The sequence below is a fragment of the Prunus avium genome, chromosome 1 (assembly GCF_965620075.1).
Source record: "Prunus avium chromosome 1, drPruAviu1.hap1.1, whole genome shotgun sequence".
Taxonomy (NCBI): domain Eukaryota; kingdom Viridiplantae; phylum Streptophyta; class Magnoliopsida; order Rosales; family Rosaceae; genus Prunus; species Prunus avium.
In genome coordinates this window covers 40,393,113-40,416,885 of record NC_142284.1, presented here as the reverse complement: position 1 = coordinate 40,416,885, position 23,773 = coordinate 40,393,113, and the positions used below count along the sequence as shown (strand labels likewise).

The following is a 23,773-nucleotide window of genomic DNA, read 5'->3' as shown; positions in this document are numbered from 1 at the left end:
GTAGTTGACCAGAAACAACGTTTTCTTAAAACCGGCGTCGTTTTAATAAACCCTAAATCCTAAATTTTACAATAATTTTACAAAAAAATACACAAGTATGAGAAAAATGAACCGAAAATTGCTACGCACTCCTTACAACAATGCCTTCTATAATAGTAGGCTAAAATATGGATTTCATAATTTTGAATTTATGGGCACCAATGGATCACATAAACTTTAGGGTTATGTTATGTAAAGTATAAGGAGTACCGTGCTTTATCTCTAAATTTGTTTGAATTTTGTTATCATTTGAACTTTGAAAACTAAAATTATATTTTTCAGGCCTTAATGGGCAAGATATTGTCTCAATGAGTGCATAGAATTTGTCGGTATATTTTTCGGATTTTTTTTTGAATACATTATTAATATTAGTAATTAAATACAATAAAAAAATATTTCTAAAATTATATTTTTTAAAGCTTTAGGGGAGAGACAATATTTCAATGAGTGCTTGGTAGTTGTCAGTTTAATTTTTGGAATTAGTTTTGAATTTAATATGGAATTAAATAAAATATAAAAGTCATTTAAAATTAAATGCCAAATGACCTAGCCGACGTTGTATCCTTTTACAACGACGTTCAAGATCACAAACTGACGTCATATATTTTTTAGACGTCGAAATGAACAGAAAACAACATCAATTGTTTGGATAACCGACGTGGGTTATTGTATTACCACGTCATCTTATTTTGGATCACCGATGTTGTTTATATATACAACGTCAAATTTTTTTTTATAATAACCGCCTTTATATATTATTAAGACGTCGATATAGTTGTACTAACAGACGTAGTATATCGGTACAAAATTTATCTGTACAAGATGAATTAATTATAAACCGTCGTGTGTTATGACTGTTACATGTCGTTTTTAAAAATTGCCGTCGATGTTATATTTCCAGTTATAGCAAGACGACCATTGTGTACACATATGAGACGAGTAAATTAGAATCAGACGACGGTTTTTGGGAACTAGACAAATTTTATAAAAAAAATTAATTTTTTTTTCATGATTGTTCAATTGATTACAACAAAAATATTTATGTACATTTTAAATAAACTAAAATAAACCTAAACATTGTTCATAAATATTTATGTACATCCATTATCATTCTGTATTTGCTTGTTAACGAATTCTGCCCATTCATGCCTAACTTCTTTAATATGTTCTTGTGTATACTGAACTCGATCTTTTTTCTTTTCAAACTGCAAAATAGACCAAAAAACCGACGTGTTCTAAAAATATGAACGACGGTTTTAAAAAAAAAAATTGACGTAGTAAAATAAAGAAAGTATATCTAAAATTTTGACTTTACCTTCTTCTCCAAATCTAGGTATGGATCATGAATTATATCTCTCATGAATCGCATCACGTAATAGCCACACTCTACACTTGTTGGTTGTTCAGGAGTGCCATGTAGATTTTCCAAATGGCATGTTTACGTGGTGAATTTTTGTTTATATGAATGTTAAATATTGGGAGCTGATTTTCCCACTCCCCTTTTCTCCATTTACACTCCCTTTTGATTTTTATTACTTTTTAATTATTTTTAGTTTTTTTATTCTTTGTTTTTCCTATTCTACCCTTATTCTACATTTTTTTATTCTTTCATTTTTTATATGAGGGTAGATTTTCACACACCCTCCGGAGAATAAAACCAGACCCCACCTGCAACACAAGACCAGCTTCAGAATATCTCAGTGCGAGTCCATGAATTTCAAGTTCCAACTCCATATGAAGCAAACATATATCTGGGCTTTTGGAAAACTTTTGAGATTCTAAGAGAGAGGGGGTGGGACTCTGTTGAACAGAATTATCAAGCTAGAAATCAAACAAAAACTAAATAAGAAATGAATCTTTTCCTTCTTTGTTAATCAAAAAAAAAAAAAAGACAAAACCAAACAAACCCAAAAACCTCTTCCTATTCTTCTTCTTCAATTACATTCCAAAAAAATACAAACAACCATGGAGAATAACAAGAAGGAATCGCAGGGGACCTGAACCCAGAAGGCAAGATTGGACACTGGGGTTGATTAGGTTTTCGATCTGTCGATGTCGAATTGGGAGGAGGGGTGGAGTGGAACAATGGAGTGTGAAATTTTTCTTGTTTTGTCATCGGGTTCAAGAAATCGACAAAACAACCCGCTGGGATGAGGGTTGGTGTATGAATGGAGGAGGCATGGCTGCAAAGTGGAGATCCACATAGTGAAACATGGCGAAGATGGGGGCTCTTGGGTTGGGGTTCTGGGCTATTGGAAGAGTGATAGGGATATTTGTTTAATTTTTAATTTTTTTGCTGAAAGAAAAAAAAAAAAAAACCAAACCAAACCAGAAAACTGAGAGGGAAGGATTGGGTGGGGGTGACTGGCGGTGATGACAGGGTAAGGTGGGGGTGGGTGACGGTGATGAGATGGTGGCGTGCAGGTAGGAGAAGATGGGGTGCTAGGGTTTGGGGAAGAAGGTGGGTGCGGCAAGAGATGGTTTTTTATTTTTATTTTTAAGTTTATATATTTATTTATATTTTATATTTGCTTAAAAAATTATTATTGATTTAGAGAAAGAAAAGGAAATAATATTAAAATGAAGTAAAAAGAAATTAATGTAGAGTAAGGGTAAAATAGGAAAGAGACAGAACAAAAAAGAATAAAAGTAATTAAAAAGTAATAAAAAGTAAAAGGGAGTGTAAGTGGAGAAAAGGGGAGTGGGAAAATCAGCTCCCTAAATATTTTAATTGACCTGTTACAAGAAAACAAAGGGTGTTAATGACAAAACGAAAAATTTAAATACAAATAGTAACCGTCGTGGTAAATCAGTGAAAACGACGGAGTTTTAAAATAAATGACGTGGTATTTTGTTTCAAACGGCGGTAAAAAACTACCGTCGTTGTGTAACATTATAACGTCGGTAAGAGGAAAACGTCGTATAACAAAAAATTGAACATAAAAAATTAAAACGTTCTTAAATTAAACCCAAATGACGTGGTAGTTTACTTAACACGACGTTTTTAAGACAATACTGATGTAATAAATTATTTAAAACGTCGGTAATAACTTACCGTCGTTGTATTATCCTTATAACGTCGGTATTATAAAAACCCGTCGTATACTTCAAATGCTTTAAAGGAAAAAAAAATCTTAGATAAGAAGAAATCAACTTATGTATTCACTATACTTTTCATGTCGTCATCAACTAAGCGTTTTGGCAGTGAATTTATGTAATAGGCAGTCTCCGTTGCTGGTCTCACACTTACCATCACCCAATGACCCCTACACATAATGATCCATATAGGTTAAATAGTACTACAAAGAAAAATATTTCAAGCTTAGGAAAATACTTTAAATAGTTCAGGGTACTAACCCTGGATTATAAGGGACCAAGAAAAATTGATTCCCATATGCTGTTTTCAGGCGGCTTGACAAGTTTTTTGTTCGCTCTGATAGAGATCCAGATTGAGAGCTGACTAGCCCAGGGTCCACGAGGCCAACAAGGTTTACCATATTTGTCATTTTTAAATAGTCATATAGGTACCTAAATATATGAAAGTCAATTAAATGAGATTTTAATTTAAAAGAAAGGGAAATGTAAAGCAAAATGGGATTTCTAGAATTACCTCATGTATACTGATATCACTGTGGTTCCAATCTCAACCATGGAACCAAACTGCAAAATATCTTCAGTGAAGAGGAAGGTATCATGCTCAAAGCCAAACACTTCCTTGGGCATGTGAATGGTCAGAGCCTCGTTACCAAGCAACAACTTGGTCTGGAAATGTTGGCATAAGGCTAACAGAGGAGGTGACATGTCTAGCTTTGAGAGATCCTGTTAAAAGAAATATAAGTTAATTTGTGTGTGAACTAAAATCAATGACTCTAACTAAACCCAAAAAACAAACATGATATATAATATAAACGACGGTTTCTAGTAAATACTGACGGAGGAAAGGTTATAGACGTCGGTAAATAGATAACCGTCGTTGTATATACTTTATAACGTCGCTACACTAAAGAAAGGTCGTCTAATTAAAATGCAGTTAATGCTATCATGAAATAGATGACGGTTTATAAAAGAATTAGACGATGACAAAAAACACAGTCATTATTTTTAATGCCTAATAATTTGCAAAACAAGTAAAAGCGTCGTGGTATTTAACTCAACACGACGGTTCTGGAAGAAACAAACATATTATTGTTTTCCAACGTCGGTAAATATATACCGTCGTTGTTTGATATGTTAACGTCGGATATTAAAAAGAGCGATGTCTATTTAAAATTTAAAAGGCAGAAAAAGAAAATATAAGAGATTTTATCGTGTCTTGCTGTTTTCCAGCAGTATCAGCTTCAGGCTTTGGATCTTCTAATCCCAAAGCTAGGGGTTTGATACCAGTGGCCCCAGAGCAGCTTGCCTTATCAGACATTGAATTTTTTGGGCTTTGACCTTGAGGGGGTAAAGTAATTGGAGTTTTGAGCATGCTGGGATCAAAATTAGAAACCAGTTGATGGAAATGTGCCAACATAGCCTCCCTCTCTGCTCTGACTGCTTCCATTATAGTTTCCCTTGACCTCGCCTCAATCCTCAAGGTCTCTTCTCTAACTGCCTCCATCAGACTTTCCTTCAATTTGTCACCAAATTTCACTCTCAGCTGTCTCGGCAAATTGAAGAACTGAGTTGGGGAAACACTAGCACCAACTCCTCTGACTCTCCCACCATGCTCGGGGGTTCCCAAAGCAAGAGTCAAGACATCATTGCTCCCGGAGACAGTCAGAGTGCCTTCGGAGACTTGCTTTTGCAAATCATCCTAAAAGAGAGAAAGAGAGATTGTTAGACACTGAGCAGAGTGTAAAACAGATAAATAAACCGACGTTGTAAATTATAAACAACGACGACTTTATTAAATAATTGACGTAGTATTCATTTAACACATCGGTATTTAAATACCGTCGTTGTTTATAATTTACAACGTCGGGAGAAAAAAACCGCCGTATATTCAAAATCAAACAGATTAAAACATAAATCAAAGACCGTTGTTGGCCACCCGAAGGTGCATGTTTTAAATTTATAAAACTCGCAAACGCACGAATCGTTTGTAGAATAAGTGTGTGTAAGTGCGAGGTCGTACCCACATGGAGTGCGTGAAAAGATGGAAAACAAACCCAACCCGAGTTAATTCAAAGTTGAAAAAGAAAAAGAAATAAAGCAAAGAATTGAAAATGCAAATAAACTAAAATAGGGGAAAAACTAAGGTTTTAGATTCCATACCATTATTCCATAAACTCTAACAATTCCCACGGAGTAGCAATCAAGAAATCAATTTACTACTTTCTCAAGATATATCAATTAAGCATGCATTTTTACGAATCTTATGTAAATTCCCCTTCCCTTCATAATTACAAATTCTAAGCCATCATATGTGAAAAATATTGTTTAACTACAAAGGATCAAAGAAAATTGTATATTAGTAATACAAAACCAAGGATGCATTAATAGATTAACTTGTATTCGTAACTACCACAAATACATGATAGAAGTGGTGGAAAGAAAATTAACCCATTAATCATGTGAAGGTGAAATTATAAACATTGAAGAATATAATAGTTGGGAATTGAAAGTTAAGAACTAGAACTTCATTTCATAATGGTATTTCATCATTAAAAAAAGTTTAACTAGACATAATTAAAATAATAATACAAGATAAAAATGAAGAACAAAGAGGAGAAGGAAAAATTGCATCATCAACCCCTTGGTTCCTTGCCTCATGGCTCCCCAAGGTTCTCTCCAATTATATTGCCATTTTTCCTCTCCCTTTGGTGCCTAAGAATTGCACAAAATCAGCACTCTATTTTACTAAAATCTGCTCTACAATTCTACTCTTATTCTCTTTGCATTACCTTCTATTTATAGAGGAAGGAAAGCAACTAAAGCATCAACATAATCATCATCTTCACATGTTGGCAGCTGCACACATGGTGCTGCCCATTCTTCTTTTAGCATGGAGGTCTGGCTCTTTATTTGCTGCCAACCCATGTGCTGCCATGCTGCTCATGCATTCCTTTGCTGCCATATTCTTTTAGGTTGCTGAAAAAACGATTCTCCTGAATAAGGCTTGGTGTAGGAAAGCCTGAAGTTTCAATATGTATCCAATGGGGCTCACATTTGGATATGTTATAATAGACACCCATTGGAACAACTTTCATGAAGAACATATTCCCATCTGAGCAGTAAAAACGTGTGTTTTGGGGCTTGCAAGCTGACTGCCGAAAATGGACTGCAGTTTGGGCTTCATTTCTTTTCTCTCCTTGGGCTGCTTGCAAAGAGAGAGTTACCTAATAGAAAAATAAACTAAATTAGCCTTTATTTCAATGAAGTGCAATTAGATTTGTAAAATGCAAGGTAACATTCTAATTGATTCAAAATTCATTGAAACAAAGTATTAACAAATATAGATTAGGGATAGAAATTGTAATAATTATGTGTTTATCAACCGTCGTAGTATTTGAAGTAACACGACGAACTATTGAACAAACTGACGTAGGACTTAATTTCATACGGCTGCATAAAAGTACCGTCGTTGTATAGATATTCTAACGTCTAGATGAGATAAAACCGTCGTAAATTTTAATGAAGAAGTGAAAACACTCGATTGAGATATGCATTCTTTTCCAGAAAATTGTGCACCACAAATTTCAGTGAAATAGACAGAGAGAGGGAGAGTGTGTGCATGAGTAAAATTAAAACAAAACGGCCGTCTCTGGAATTTAAGCCGTCGTATTAATTCTATCTAGACGTCCTATTTTTTCAAAAACCGACCTATTCATTTTTAAACGGCGGTAAATAAAACTGTCGTGGTGTGCGTTTTATAATGTCGGTTATTTAAACGTGCGACGTCTATACTAAAATAAAACACTCTGTTTTTCAAATTTAGAACAGAGTTAGTGAGACTTACGATTATTTTTGCCTTCTCTGCAACCTTTGGATCAGGGATGTTTCCTGTTTTATCTTCTCTTGCCTTCTTCCATGGAAGAGCTCGATTGATTTCTTCACTGGGCATGGTTTCTTCCAATTGGTCCTCCAAACCAACATACCCTTTTCTAGACAACCTATAATCCAATTTCTCCCTCCTCTGTTCTGCTCAGAATGCACAGCCTCAAAATCTGGGGATAACCTTGAAGCTACAAAGGCATCCCATTGCGATTTCTCTATGAACTTATAAAGCTCAGGGGGTTCTTTAAACTTTTCCTTGTCTTGTGCGAATGGAATGATATACTGCCTAGTTACGTTATACTTGAAATCCTTCCATTTTTTGGCGGTAGACGACATGACCATCTTCTTGCACCCATCCCCAATAACATAGGCCATTTGAACAACTTCCCAAATCTGCTCCTTCACGTCCTTGGGCAATTGAGCCCATTTCTTGTCCACAAGAGGGACTTTGGTGCGTGCCAAAACACCAATATAAGACTGCATCTCAATAGCAGCCTTGCCATGTGGTCTGCCACTTTTATTGAACTCAACCACAGACTTAATCTTCTAAATTTTCCTGTTCACAACACGGCTCATTGTGTTGATACTGCGGGTGAATTTTGGCTCCTCAACAAATGTGGCTGTGCTTGGGTCTTTATCGAAAGTAGAAGAAAATCTCATCCTCTTCGAGGATTTGCTTTGAACTGATTTGCCTTCATCCATTTCAGCCTTTGAAATTGATTTGGCTTCATCCCTTTGACCCTTGGAAACTGATTTGGCTTCAATTAGTTGAGCCTTTGAAACTGATTTGGCCCCTGACACTTGAGCTTCCTTGTTTTGAGATTTCGAAACCATTTTTAATTAATCTGTAAGGAAAACAACATCGGTTATTAAAAAAGAACGACGTAATAATAAAGAAACGACGTCCGAAAAATACAGCAGTGATATTTAAGTTAGGACAACGGTTGTAAAACAACACCGTTGTCGTAAATACAACACCACGACAGTAACGCGAAAACAACGACGTCCTATTAAACAGTCTCTCAGACCATGTATGGAAATAAGACGACGGTTTTATATAATTCATGACGTAAATGTTTATACACCACGTCGGTTATTCAGCCTAAGAACCGACGTGGTTATAATTTACAACGTCAAACACAAAAATACAACTGTCGTTTTACAGAGATGAGATACAAGAAAAACGACAATTCTTCTCCCACCAGACGACGGTTTTATCTTGTTTTCGACGTATTAATTGTCACACCATGACGGTTATTAACCATCGTCGTGCAGTTTGCATTAGGTCGGATTTAACGACTGTTGTGGTGTGTCGATTCCATCGTCGCAAACAAGATAGAACTGTCGTCTTTTGACGTCGTGAGAGTCATGGACTAATGAATTTAATCAAAACCAGTGAAAGATTTCCTCAATTTGACAGAATCTTGTTTCTAGACAACGGCGGCTTTCAAATGAAATGTAAAAAAAGGGAAGAGATTGAGAAAAAACCTTTGGCGTGCAAAGAAAGTTTCCTTCCGACATAAGAAAATGGTGATTTGGAGACGAAGACGATGACGATGACGAGATTCAGACGATGATGATGCTTATCTGGAAATGAGAGGGAAACTGAGATATTTTATCGGTGACAAAGAACCGTGGAACATTAGGTCAGGTGAAGAAAAGTTTATATATTTTCCCAGAGTTCAATACAATGACGTTTTTTTTAAAAACCACCCTAGTAGTTAGTTATAACAACGGTAAATAATTCGGAACCGACGTGGTTATCACTAAAGCCAAACGACTTTTGGAATTCCGATGTAGTTATGACGGCGCTTGTTTATCTAAATTGACGTTGTCCTTCGGAATTCAACGACTACGTATTTTTGGAAACCGACGTGGTTACTTTGGGGTTCTCAAAACGACGTCGTTCTCTTTTTAATACACGACAAAAGTTTGTAATACACGACGTCGTTCTCTTTGTAGAAGTGAAAACGACGATGTTGATTAGTTAAATATGACGTCGCTATTTGTAATAGAACCGACGTGGATATTTACGATATTTTGTTTAAATATGATTTTTTCACGCGTTTTTTAACTCTCAGTTTTCAACTAGGGTTCCAACTTCTTCTTGCCCTTTGCTCTGTCTCATCAACTTCTAAAAAATTGTCTTTCTGAAAGCAAATGTTTTCTGCTAGGGAGTGGGTATGGGCTGAAAGATTTCACTCACAAGACCAAGCATGGGGAATTTCTTTGTATAAATTGTCTTTGGTTTGCAGAATGATTCCTCACAAGACCAAGCATGGTGCAGCCGCACTTGCCAGTTTGAAGGCATACGAGGGTGTTCCACCTCCTTATGATAAGATAAAGAGGATGGTCATTCCTGATGGTCTCAAGTGAGCTTTTCACACTTTGTTGATTTTGATTATCTGAAATTATTAGTTTTCGTGAATTGAAATTATTGTTTTTGGAAATTATCTGATTCCTGTATTGTTTGTTGGGCAAGCTTTCATCTGATCAGTAGAGATTTGCCTTTTAAATATTGCTCCTATTAAATATTGATCTGTGGCTGTGCAGGAGCTTGAGAACAAGAGGAAGGAGAGGGCCCAGCTTGCATATGAGAGGAAGAAACAGTTGAACAAGCTGAGGGTGAAGGCAGAAAAGAAACCACGATGTATTGATCAGTAGAGATTTGCCTTTTAAATATTGATCGGTAGAGATTTGCATGAGAATTAAATTTTGTTTTGTGTTAAGATACTTGGTTGTTCCTTGTGATGGTTTTAAGTATTTTGGCAGTAGTTCTTTCTGATAGATATTAAGAAAGATATTACCAAAATAAAAGAAAAATTAATTAATTTTAAAAAGCAATAAAAATAAGACGGCGGTTTACAGAGAAGACAGATGTATAAATAGAAAAAATACGACGGTAATTTGTGTTGGCGTGAGTCCTATTTTAGGTAGGAAATTAATATTAGGATTCTTGTAAATATTGTATTACCTGTTCTATCAGGATTAGCTTTTATCTTTTCCTAGGGTAAAAAGGCTTTGTACACTATATATACACCTCCTTTGAGAGAAGAAATAATATCAGAAATTCCCATATATCCTTATATTTGACTTGGTATCAGAGCTTAGGGTTATATTTGCCCTAGAATAGCAGACCTCCCTTACTGCTATAGATTTTTTTCCTTTTTGCCTATTATTTTGTTTTAATTCCTTGCCGTGTTATTTGGCTCCATGGGGGATATGCAGGATTTGTTTAATGAAGATGGCCAATCCAATGAGGTACCACAAATTACCTCAGGGGGTTCTGGTCAGCCTATGTCAATTGTCAATGTTCATCATTGATGAGCACAAAATTAATACAAGTTTTATCCTTAAATTTATATTTGTTAGTATTTTCTTTTGTATTATGTAAATCTATTAGAGTATTTGTATTGGTGATTTCCAATCTTTGTTTTTGTATTTAATGAGTGGTTGTTTGTAGATATTAATTGTCTTCCACCAATGGCATGAGAAGGAGGAGAAATAGGCAATGTGTTGCAAAAAGAGAGAAGAACTCAAGTTGGATTTGATGACTTTGCCTTTTACAGCTCATGCTGTACAGTCCATTTGCAGGCCTGAAAACAGAATTCTCCCATGCTCAAATGAATAAATATCCTTCATGAAATTTGTTCATTAAGATGTCGACTAACACATATCCAAAACTTGGAGCAATTGGATAAAAACTCAATCCACAGGCTGTCACACACCAAGACAGGTTCTAGAAGACAGCTTGCACATGCAGCTGGAATGAAAGGGACTTCATGCTTCTATAAATAGGCAGCAACTCAAGAGGGTGGAGAAGATAATTTCAAGAGTGATACACGGCAGAAGGAAGGAAAGAAAGAAAGAGAGAGAAAGAGTGAGGAAGAAAGAGAACAATGATGGAAAGGAAAGAACCAAGAGCTAATAACTCTTTTAAACTTGTTCTTCCTTTCCTAGTTCTCATGTAAATTATGTATTTTAGTTTCTTTGTTTTGTTTTAAATATTAATTATGTCTATTTAAATTACTTAACTAAGGTTGGATGAAACACCATTATTAAATAGAATTCTAGTTTTTATTTTCAATTCTCAAATATTGTGGTGTTCAATTATTATAATTTTCACTTCACATGATTAATAGATTAATCTTCTTTTCACCACTTCTATCATGTATTGTGACATATAACATGTATTTGTGGTAGTTAAGAGTTTGGATTAATCTATTAAGTCATCCTTGGTTTATATTTTTAGTTTACAAATTTCTTTGATATTTTGTTATTCAAATAAACTTTTTCACATAGGATGCTTAGGAAACTTTGATCCTTTGTAGTTAAATAATTTTGTTTACATTTTATGCTTAGAATTTGTACTTATGAAGGGAAGGAGAATTTACTTATGATATAAATTACAAGCTTAATTGATAAATCTTGAGAAAGCAGTAGATTGATTTCTAGATTGCTACTCCATGGGAATTGAAAGATAAATAATTAGGATCTTATGGAATGATGGTGTGGATTCCAATACCTTAGTTATTTTTCTTATAAGTTTAAATCTTAATTTCAGTTTATTGTCATTTCCATATTTGTTTTATGCTTTATTTAATTTTCTTTATCAACAAACAAATCACCATTTGAATCAACTAGGTTGGCAATGAAATTAACTTGGGTATAATTGGTTTTCTATCTTTACACGCAATCCCTTGGGTACGATCTCGCTCTTACACGCTTATGCTATATTCGATTCGTGCGCTTGCGAGTTTATAACTTTTAAAAGAAACCTCTTTTGAGGCACAACAAGTTTTTGGCGCCGTTGCCGGGGATTGCAACGGAAAACTAATCATATTTTGGTTAATTAAATTCTTCCACTAGTTATAATTTAGTTTTGTAATATATATAAAACTTTTAAAAAAGAAAAAAAAACGAAATTATAAAACATAAAAAAAAAAAAATTTAGATTTTGTCAATTATCTTGTTTCTATTGTAATATGTATTAACCTTTTATAAAAAAATATTACAAAAAAAAAAAAATTGAAAAAAAAATAATTTTGATTTTGTTAATTCTCTTGTTCATATTGTAATATCATTGTGTATTAATTTTTCATTTCTTTGTTTCAGTTATATCGTTAAAGCTTCTTTTGGTGCAACTTTGGACTTGGAAGAAGTTTTATATTTTAATTTATTTTATTTTAAGAAAGTTCATTTCTTTTTCTTTATGTCAATTTGTGTGCTTATTGCTTGAACTTTATGTGCTTGTTTGTACAGGTATCAATAAAAAAGGAAAAGAAGACAACTCTAATCATAAGGAGGAGAAGTGTGGAGTAGTAGGAGAAGTCGCGACCTCCAAATGCATCCATGCTCGACCTAATCGCTTCAAGGGGGATCATTCCAATCTTTTCTCTTTTCTTGTTTTGTTATTGTTATTATTATTTATTATTTTTATTTTTATTTTTATTTTTATTATTAATTTTTTTTTTTTTAAACAAATTTTTTAAAATAAAAAAATAAATTTTTTTTCATATGAGCTGACTTTTGGTAACTTCAGTGAGTGTCTTCGTCAATACAGTGTCTAGGAGTTCTATAGGCGACACCTTCGGTGTTTAAGAAGTTTGGGTTTTAAGCGGGACCATTGTGACCCCTCCAACCTTCCCGGATCCCCTGGCTGTGTTTTCTGAGGCCCTTAACTGGTCATCCGTGAGTTGCTTGTATATTTGTGTTTTTAAAATAAGTTATTGTTATTATTATTATTATTATTATTATTATTTTTTACAAAGTGTAAAATAAAAAAAATAAAAAAATAAAAACAATATAATTTTTGCTTATTTCTTTGTGTGGTTATTTTTGTATTTTTTATGACTGTTTATTTTGTATTTGTATAGATTTTAGTTTTCTTTTTGTGTGTTTTATTTCATTTTGGTCTTTATTTCTTTTTTTTGCTTGGATTTTTTATTTTTTATTTATTTTTTATTTTTTATTTTTTATTTTTGTCTTTTATTCTGCAATGGATAAATACCAAGGGATTGGCACGCATATTTTCCAGGTATTGTCTTTCTATATCATTTACCCTCTTATTCCATGCATTTGCTATGCTTTTATTTTGAAACATTAAGGGCAATGTTTGATTTAGGTTTGGGGGTAAGGTTTAGAAGTTTTGTTTTGATTGATTTATTTATTTTTTTTAAGGTAATTCCGAATTTCTTGTTTCTCTTTGCTTTTATTACTGTAATTCTTGCTTTCTTTTACTTGTTTATGTATTTAATTTGTTGTTAAGTTTGGGAAGTAGATTGCTTCATGATTGCACACACAGAAATTTGGCTCAAAAACTTATTCATTTCATAAACATGTGATTACATACACAAAAGTGAAAATGCATACATAAATTTCTTAATCACATGTTTGTTTCCAGATTATGAGCCACCTGAGGCATCATGCTAATTGCCTCTACTTGCTCTTACTTGTAGAACCTGCAAAAGTTCGACATGATCATTATTTCTCTTCTGCAGTGCTTCTACATTCTGGTTGGCCAAGTAGAGCCGTTTCTGCAAATCCGCCACCAGAGCTTTCAAAGAAGCCACCTCATCGCTCAAAGCTCCACACTCTCGCGTCCTCGCCAGTAGGCGCAAGCCCAGATTTGTGGCCGAGACCGCTTGGAGCGCGGTAAAAGTGTGGGACTCATCCACTGCCACATTGTCAGACCTGTGTGCTATATGCCAATGATCTGCCGGTGTGAGCTTGCTGCCAATCATGCCTCCCAGCAGCACTGCTCTGTTCGGCCTTGCCTTAGCAAAGTTCGGTATTGCCTCAGCAAAGTTTGAGGCCGTGCCGTGATGATATGTAGAGTTTGGGAAGACAGGGTTTGGAGGAGCCCTTATCTGGGCATTCGGAGGTGCAAGGGACAATTCAAGGTTGAGATCATCAAGGTGAGCGCATGAGGATGCCATTGTTTTGTTTCTGAATTATTTGATGGTTTTTCTTGAATTTGCAGGAAGAAATGAAGGGTACTCCAACACTTAACCAATGCACGGTTTAAATAGACATCTACTGATGAGGGAGCCGACATCCACTTCGGATCTCCAAATTGCTATCCAGCCGTTGCCCTTTTTTCTCGGATCCCTACGCTTCACGAGGATTTTGCGGTCACATGCATTTAGAAGGGAGCATTTCTACTTTCACTTTACTTTTCTTTTTACCTCCGTGTTTTCTGGTGTTTTATGTTTTTGCCCGTTACTTTCATTTTTTTTGGTGCTTTGTGTTTTGCTTTGTTTTATTTTAAGTTTGGGAAGTGTGTTTTCCCTTTCGGCTGTCATCTTTGTTTTGTTTGGGAAGTGTGCTACTCTTTCTTTTGCAACTTAATTTCTTTTATTTCTGGAAAAAAAAAAAGAGTGAAACAAAATGAAAATGAAAAATACAGGGGAAGGGCGAAACAAACAGGCACACCAATAATACATTAGAAATTATTTTTTCACAGTGCTCGGTGTCTCGACCATAGGAGCTTTGAGTTTGGCCCTCTGGATGTCCTCTCCAGGGTCTTCACGCACAGCCTCTTGGGGCTCATCACTTGAGCTCCCAAAGATCGCAATCTTCGCTTCAGCAAAACTTCTCTCACGATCTGATTGCTTGCGTTTCCCTGGTCGGTCTAGGTCCTCCAGCTGCTTTCGCATGTCTCGAGAGTACAACTCTACCATCTTTGATAGGTTTTTATTCTCGTCCCGCAATACTTCTAGCTGGTGTCGATTCACCTCCACTATCCTTGACCTCTCCCTTTTCAAGCTTTTTATAACACTCTGACAATCTTCAACTATACTTCGCTCCGCCGCCAACTGACCTTTCAGCACCTCTACCTCATGGGACTTCGCAAGTAGGCGATGACCCAAACTTGCGACACATGTTGTACTCTGCACGCTTAGTGCCAGGGCGTCGCTCACGACCCGATTGTCGTCCCTTGTGCCCAGCACACGTATATCTTTAGGAGTCACTAGATTTCTCGCAACTCCAATGGCAACATCGTTGTCCAGGAGTATTGAGTCATTTACTGTTACAGGCCCTCGTGCGGAGGCAAAATAGGGCACCCATACTGGTGCCACTGCTTGGCCCCATGTTTGAGTCGGTGGAGCTAAGTTAAGATCCAACGAAAATGGATAGGAAGAGGCCATTTTGATTTTTCACTCTCTTTTCTTCTTTCTTTTCTCTTTTGTTTGTTTAGGAGTTTGTGTTTTTCATTTTTTCTCTGCCTTTTATAGACTTAATTTTTTCTAAACCCTAGCCGCTGCGCTTCTGAGTTTCGCACACCCCTACGGCTTATCTCCATCTGCCGCACCCGTTCCCCAACCCTCTTAACTGCATTTCTGCCTTTCAGCGCTTTCAAGAAATAAAAAGTCGCCGCGCCTTCCTACGAAGCCAATAATTCTGGCTTGGGGGATGTAAAAGCGGCCTCTGCACGCTGACATGTCCCTCACCTCTTTTGGCCCGTGACCTATCAGTAAACGAGACATCCGGCCCCTCTTCTCTCTTTTCAGAAATCTCGTTCCTTGCGCTTCTGACAACGCTTCTTTGTTTTCTTTAATTTTTAATAATAATAATAATAATAAAAGAAGTGTTTGGGCTTTCGTTTGGGTTGGGTTTTCAATTGATTTGAACGTCCTCATGGGCTGGATTTCTGCGTGCGTAGAACTGTTGTTAGGGCTTACTGTTGTATTTAGTTTAGTTTTGTTCCGTTTGATTTTGTTTTGTTTTTGCAACTGAGTTGTAGTTTTAATTCTTGTTTGTTCTTTTATTTAATTACTTTAAATCCCTTTCATTTCTTGTTATAACTTTGCTGATGCCTAAATTTTTCAACATTGAGGACAATGTTTATTTCTAAGTTTGGGAAGGGATAGCAAGTCTTATTTTCGTTTCACTTAATTTCTTGCTTTCTTTTAGTTTGTTTTCTTTTCAGTTTTGAGTCATTTTGTTTTCAAGTCACTTTCCGGACACATAAGATGAGATTGTGATGAATGTTTACATGACTTGATTGAAAATGTCTATATAAAAAAAATTTATTATTCACGTATTCACTGAATGGCATCGTTCTAGCATGATATGTTTGAACCACTCTATGCACTTGCCATTTGTTTCATAATTCTCTAGTTAAGGGACTTGCATGATCCAAAGAATTGTATCAAGCATGAATTAGACTTGTATAACCATATAATGTGAGCTTTGAGCCTTGTGCTTCATTTCATGAGTGTTATACACATATTCTTATTTTCTTGTCATCCAAGTTGTTGTTTGATCTCATTATTCATTGACTTGGTTGAGCACTTAAAAAAAAAACATTCATTCTTGTGCAATTTGATTACGTGACATTTGAGAAATGATATTAAGGCCCTCTTTGAACCGTTTGTGCCTTTCAAACTAACCGTATGCATGCTTAAGCATGATTTTCCATTGTAACCACTTTGAGCCTACATGTAAGCCTTTTCTTTCATTTAACCAATTATTAGTCTTAGCCTTAGCCTGAAAAACAAGAATTTACCTTTCTAAGGAACTCATGAGCTTTAGTTTGGATGTGTTTTTTATGCTAAGTTTGGGAAGAGATATTACATTTTTTTTTTTTTTAAAAAAAAAAAAAAAAAAAAAAAAAAAAAAAGAAGAAGAACTTCACTCAAAGAGTGAAAGAAAAGAGAAAAGTTGTGGTTAAGTGACATTGGATTCAGATTTCGAGTCCAAGTTTCTTTATTGGCTTCAAAAAATAAATTGATGGTTGTTCAAATAGAAGAAAGGAGTGTGAATCAAAATAAATGGAGGCATAAAGCTTTGTGGTCTAAATGATCACGTAAAATAAAATAAAAAAATCTTAAGCGTGAGGATTCAAAGTCTTGTAATCAACTGTTATATGCTCTTACATTGTGAGTTCCTTGAACTTTGTTGTATCCATATCCTTCATTTCTCACTCACCTTACACCCTTAGCCCCATTACAACCCATGGTAAAGACCTAAATTGATCCTAAATGTCATGTGGTTCAATTGCACACATTTTTAACTTTTAAGTGTTTGGCATCCTTCTTGAGATCATAGTCATGCATATTTTCCATCCTTCTATTATGAGTTAAGTCCCTTATGGTTTAACTCTATTCTCATATTTATTATTGAGTGATGCATTGTAACCCTCTTCCGAGTGATTCATTTGTGAGAGGACAACTTTGGTGAGATTTGAAGTTACATTTGTGCTTGGTATGATTTTTGAAGTTTTGTAAAAACTGAAATTAGAGAATGAGTTGAATTTGGCCATCACACTACTACACTTTAAGCATATTGTGTTTTGAACATTGCCACCTTGTAAATAATGTCTAAAACTGAGCTTTCTTTGTTAAAACGTTTAAGTCATGTGCATGAGTCATTTCTTTTCAGAAAATGTGCGGAAAGATTGTTTTGAGTTTTTATTTTTGTTTTTATTTTGAATTTGTTTTTGTTTTTGTTTTTGTTCTTTTTATTTTTTTTTCTTTCTTTTAAGTTTTCTAATTACTTTGTTTTACAGAGTCAGTAAAACGTTTGTGGGTATCGTATCTGTTAAACCCTCAGGAGACACAACTCCTCCTACTAGGGATGCCTAGAGGTTTAAAGGCTTGTTGCATATGCTAAATGCAATCGAGATCCCTGCGAAAGTGGCTTAGTTTTCTTTTCTACTTAGTTTTTATTTTCTTTTGCTCGAGGACTAGCAAAATATAGGTTTGGGGGTATTTGATGAGCACAAAATTAATACAAGTTTTATCCTTAAATTTATATTTGTTAGTATTTTCTTTTGTATTATGTAAATCTATTAGAGTATTTGTATTGGTGATTTCCAATCTTTGTTTTTGTATTTAATGAGTGGTTGTTTGTAGATATTAATTGTCTTCCACCAATGGCATGAGAAGGAGGAGAAATAGGCAATGTGTTGCAAAAAGAGAGAAGAACTCAAGTTGGATTTGATGACTTTGCCTTTTACAGCTCATGCTGTACAGTCCATTTGCAGGCCTGAAAACAGAATTCTCCCATGCTCAAATGAATAAATATCCTTCATGAAATTTGTTCATTAAGATGTCGACTAACACATATCCAAAAATTGGAGCAATTGGATAAAAACTCAATCCACAGGCTGTCACACACCAAGACGGGTTCTAGAACTTTGCCTTTTACAGCTCATGCTGTACAGTCCATTTGCAGGCCTGAAAACCGAATTCTCCCATGCTCAAATGAATAAATATCCTTCATGAAATTTGTTCATTAAGATGTCGACTAACACATATCCAAAACTTGGAGCAATTGGATAAAAACTCAATCCACAGGCTGTCACACACCAAGACAGGTTCTAGAAGACAGCTTGCACATGCAGCTGGAATGAAAGGGACTTCATGCTTCTATAAATAGGCAGCAACTCAAGAGGGTGGAGAAGATAATTTCAAGAGTGATACACGGCAGAAGGAAGGAAAGAAAGAAAGAGAGAGAAAGAGTGAGGAAGAAAGAGAACAATGATGGAAAGGAAAGAACCAAGAGCTAATAACTCTTTTAAACTTGTTCTTCCTTTCCTAGTTCTCATGTAAATTATGTATTTTAGTTTCTTTGTTTTGTTTTAAATATTAATTATGTCTATTTAAATTACTTAACTAAGGTTGGATGAAACACCATTATTAAATAGAATTCTAGTTTTTATTTTCAATTCTCAAATATTGTGGTGTTCAATTATTATAATTTTCACTTCACATGATTAATAGATTAATCTTCTTTTCACCACTTCTATCATGTATTGTGACATATAACATGTATTTGTGGTAGTTAAGAGTTTGGATTAATCTATTAAGTCATCCTTGGTTTATATTTTTAGTTTACAAATTTCTTTGATATTTTGTTATTCAAATAAACTTTTTCACATAGGATGCTTAGGAAACTTTGATCCTTTGTAGTTAAATAATTTTGTTTACATTTTATGCTTAGAATTTGTACTTATGAAGGGAAGGAGAATTTACTTATGATATAAATTACAAGCTTAATTGATAAATCTTGAGAAAGCAGTAGATTGATTTCTAGATTGCTACTCCATGGGAATTGAAAGATAAATAATTAGGATCTTATGGAATGATGGTGTGGATTCCAATACCTTAGTTATTTTTCTTATAAGTTTAAATCTTAATTTCAGTTTATTGTCATTTCCATATTTGTTTTATGCTTTATTTAATTTTCTTTATCAACAAACAAATCACCATTTGAATCAACTAGGTTGGCAATGAAATTAACTTGGGTATAATTGGTTTTCTATCTTTACACGCAATCCCTTGGGTACGATCTCGCTCTTACACGCTTATGCTATATTCGATTCGTGCGCTTGCGAGTTTATAACTTTTAAAAGAAACCTCTTTTGAGGCACAACAATCATGATTCTTCCGCTGCTCCTACAATTGTCAAATTGAATGGAACAAATTATTCAGTATGGTCCCAATTGCTTGAGTTACATGTTGCTGGGAAGGGAAAATATGGGTATCTGACAGGCGCTTCTGCTGCACCAGCTCTGGCAGACTCTAATTACAATAAGTGGTATGCTGAAAACGCAATTGTGAAGGGATGGTTGATTCAGTCTATGGAGCCTGATATTATGCAAATTTTCCTTCCCTACAAAACTGCCAAAGATGTATGGGAGAATGTGAAAAAAACATACTATGATGGCCAAGATCAGTCACAGATTTATGAGTTAACTTGTCGGGCATTCAAGGCGAAACAGTCTGGAAGACAACTTGTCACATACTATGCAGAATTGCAAAGTATTTGGCATGAGATTGATTATCGACGACCCAATAAATTTACCAATTCATCAGATATTTTGCTTCGTCAACAGGAGATTGAGATTGAGAGGGTTTATGTATTTTTAGCTGGATTAGATGATGTGTTTGACAGAGTTCGTAGCGATATTCTTCGCATGGATCCGTTTCCGAATTTGGAGAAAGCTTTTTCATGTGTCAGGCGAGAAGACCAGCGGCGATCCACCATGATGGTACCACCAACCCCGGTGAACACTGGAGTTGCTATGGTAGCAAGGAACTCCAGGCCTGCCTCTTCCTACAAACTTGCCGATTCTACAATTCATGGACCTACAAGGCACTCTATGCCTGCCTCTTCCTACAAACCTGCAGGTTCTACAGCTAACGGACCTACAGGTTCTACAAGACCCAATGGTCCACAACGAGTTAAACCTCAGAATGGCGAAAGGTGTACTCATTGCAACAGCACGAATCACTTTGTAACTGATTGTTTTAAATTACATGGCTATCCAGAATGGTGGGATGAAGTCAAGGAGCGTAACAAGGCCAAAGTAGCCGCTGAACGATATGCACAAGGCAAGGTCGCACTCTGCATAGGATCTCCCGACCCATCTGTCTCCTCCTCCACTGTTCCTCCAGGTTTTGCCGCCCTCCCTACAGGTGATTCGGGCACTTCTTCTAATACCTCAGGTAGTGCTTTTGCTGCTATTACTGGCTTAGGTATTGGTTCTGGTTGGATTATTGATTCAGGTGCTTCAAATCACATGACATTTGACTCGACAAATTTGAAGACTCGTACTACTCCTAGCCTTACTAGTATGGCGAATGCGAATGGCCAATCCTACCCTGTGACTGGGGCAGGCACTGTTGATCTTTCTCCAAATTTAACTTTGGAACATGTTCTTCTTGTTCCTTCTTTATCCCAGAATTTATTATCTGTTGGACAAGTGACTGAACAATTAAATTGTTTTGTATTAATCTATCCCTTGTTTTGCCTTCTTCAGGATATTCGAACCCAGGAAATAATTGGGCGTGGTACTAAGAGAGGAGTACTATATTATGTGGATGATGTTTGCACGGGAAAGGCCCTTATTGCTCATGACTCAGCTGCAGACAAGAAGAAACAAATTTGGTTATGGCATTGGCGTTTAGGACATGCTTCTTTTGGTTATTTAAAACATTTATTTCCAGCTTTATTTTTGGATTTGGATATTTCTAGTCTTCAGTGTGAAACTTGTATTCTTGCCAAGAGTCACCGTGTTTCATACCCTAGTAGTTTCAATAAGAATGATAAACCTTTTGCTCTTATTCATTCTGATGTATGGGGTCCTTCCCCAGTCTCTACAATCTCTGGCATTAGATGGTTTGTGACTTTCGTTGATGATTATACGAGAATGACATGGATATATTTTATGAAAAATAAAAGTGAGGTTTTTGGTCTCTTCAAGCAATTTTATCAGATGGTTCAGACACAGTTCTCCACAAAAATTCAGTTTTTGCGATCAGATAATGGAGGTGAATATGTGAATCATGATTTTGTGTCTTTCTTCCAGGATAACGGTCTTCTCCATGAAACTACATGTCCCTATACCCCTCAACAAAATGGGGTTGCTGAACGGAAAAATCGTCATATTCTTGAGACGGCCAGGAGTATTTTGATAGAAGCTCACATGCCTAAGATGTTTTGGAGTGATGCTATATTATATGCAGTGTATTTATTAAATCGTATGCCCTCTTCTGTCCATGGATACAAGACACCACTGGATGTTTTGACTTCGACACATCCCCTACCGTCAGTCCTGACTCTCCATCCCCGCATTTTTGGTTGTATAGCCTACGTTCACATCCTTAAACACCTACGGTCTAAATTGGATCCATGTGCTCTTAAATGTGTGTTTGTGGGTTTCTCCCCATATTCCAAAGGATATCGATGCTACCATCCTCCGACAAAACGTACGTATGTCACAATGGATGTCACTTTCTCAGAGTTATCCATGTATTTTCATCATGAATCCAACTCTCCTCTTCAAGGGGAGAAGGAGAATATTGAAGAGCAGAATTGGAATTGGACAATTATGTTACCTGATATTACCATAGAAAGAGAAGAAGTGGTCTACAATGAAAAAGAAAATGCAGTCACGTTAGTTGAAGACCTGGCATCACATGTTGGTAACCCCACTTTGTTCCCTGCAACTCCACATATCCCACATAATTGTTCTCCCTCTTCTACACCAACAGTACCTGTCCAAATTCCTGAGGCTTCGGATAACCCTGAGGTAAGTACAGAACCAAATTTGATTAATACTGACAATTTAATTACAAATGATATTGATAATGTTGCAGAAACAAGGTATCAATTGCCTCCCAGACGTAATAGAGGAATTCCACCAGATCGTTTTTCACCTGAAAAGTCAAAGAAGTCAAACTACCCAATTGCAAACTATGTCTCTACTCATCGATTATCTGAAGCATGTGCAGTTTTTGCTAATCAGATGACAACTGAATTTATTCCATCTAAAGTGCAAGATGCTTTGGCTGCTCCTCAATGGAAGAAAGCTATGGATGAAGAGATGTTGGCTTTGAAAAAAAATCAAACTTGGGATTTAGTTTCATTGCCACAAGGAAAACGACCAGTTGGATGCAGATGGATTTTCACAATTAAACACAAGGTAGATGGTACCATTGATAGATACAAGGCGAGATTGGTTGCCAAAGGATATACTCAGACATATGGTGTTGATTATCAGGAAACCTTTGCACCAGTTGCAAAAATAAACACAGTTCGTGTTCTAATATCGCTTGCAGCAAATTTAGATTGGCCACTCCAACAATTTGATGTGAAAAATGCTTTCCTACATGGAGAATTGAAGGAAGAAGTTTATATGAGCCTACCTCCAGGATTTGATCTATCGGAAAATCCAAATTTGGTGTGCAAGTTGAGGAAATCACTCTATGGGTTGAAGCAGTCTCCTAGAGCTTGGTTTGGCAAATTCAGTTGTGCCATGAAGAAATATGGTTATCGTCAAAGCAATGCAGATCATACTTTGTTTCTGAAGAGGAGGAAAGGGAAGGTCGCTGTTTTAATTATATATGTTGATGATATGATAATAACAGGTGATAATACAGAAGAGATTGATAAATTGAAACATTATTTATCAACTGAGTTTGAGATGAAGGATCTTGGAGGGCTGAAATATTTTTTGGGAATTGAAGTGGCTAGATCTCAACAGGGTATTTTCTTGTCACAGAGAAAATATGTGTTAGATTTATTGAATGAAACTGGGATGCTTGGGTGTAAACCTGCTAATACTCCTATTGTGCAGAACCATAATCTTGAGATCATTCCAGATCAAGTTCCAACAAATAAAGACAGGTATCAGAGGTTAGTTGGAAGACTTATTTATTTATCTCACACCAGGCCAGATATTGCTTATGCTGTTAGTGTTGTGAGTCAATTTATGCATTCACCTAGTGAAGTTCATATGGAAGCAGTTATGCGAATTTTACAGTATCTGAAGTTTGCACCTGGCAAAGGGCTGATGTTCTCAAAACATGGACATTTGGAAATTGAAGGTTTTACAGATGCCGATTGGGCAGGAAATCGAACTGATAGGCGTTCAACATCAGGTTATTTTACATTTGTGGGTGGTAACCTTGTTACTTGGCGAAGCAAGAAACAGAAGGTTTGTTCTTTGTCCAGTGTGGAAGCTGAGTATCGAAGCATGGTTCATGGCGTATGTGAGATGTTGTGGATTCGGAAATTATTAAAGGAATTGGGCTTCGTGGCTAAAGATGTCATGAAATTGTATTGTGATAATCAAGCTGCAATCGACATAGCTAATAATCCAGTCCAACATGATCGTACTAAACATGTGGAGATTGATAGACATTTTATTTATGAAAAATTGGAAAGCAATGTGATTAGTGTACCACATGTGAAATCAGAGGAACAACTTGCAGATATTTTGACTAAAGCAGTGTCTAGCCAT

At 35.7% G+C, this 23,773-nt stretch overlaps 1 protein-coding gene across 2 annotated transcripts; it reads left to right on the top strand.

Annotated features, from left to right (window-relative positions):
- The first annotated feature begins 13,204 nt into the window (after positions 1-13,204).
- On the top strand, positions 13,205-20,871 carry LOC148297828 (uncharacterized). Of its 2 annotated transcripts, none has more exons than XM_088246924.1 (2): positions 13,205-20,444; positions 20,789-20,871. In XM_088246924.1, the coding sequence occupies exons 1-2, from the start codon at positions 19,607-19,609 to the stop codon at positions 20,824-20,826; spliced, it is 876 nt and encodes a 291-aa protein (XP_088103050.1). In that variant the 5' UTR covers positions 13,205-19,606; the 3' UTR covers positions 20,827-20,871. The 2 variants fall into 2 exon arrangements, with proteins under 2 accessions (XP_088103050.1, XP_088103049.1); XM_088246923.1 differs by having other exon boundaries at positions 13,205-20,474.
- The last annotated feature ends 2,902 nt before the right edge of the window (positions 20,872-23,773 follow it).

Bases quoted from the DNA above. Each gene is read 5' to 3' on its own strand.
- LOC148297828 (XM_088246923.1), top strand. From the start codon at position 19,607: ATGGAGCCTGATATTATGCAAATTTTCCTTCCCTACAAAACTGCCAAA. The intron at 20,475-20,788 runs GTAGTGCTTTTG...TGCCTTCTTCAG, and splicing joins CACTTCTTCTAATACCTCAG to GATATTCGAACCCAGGAAAT.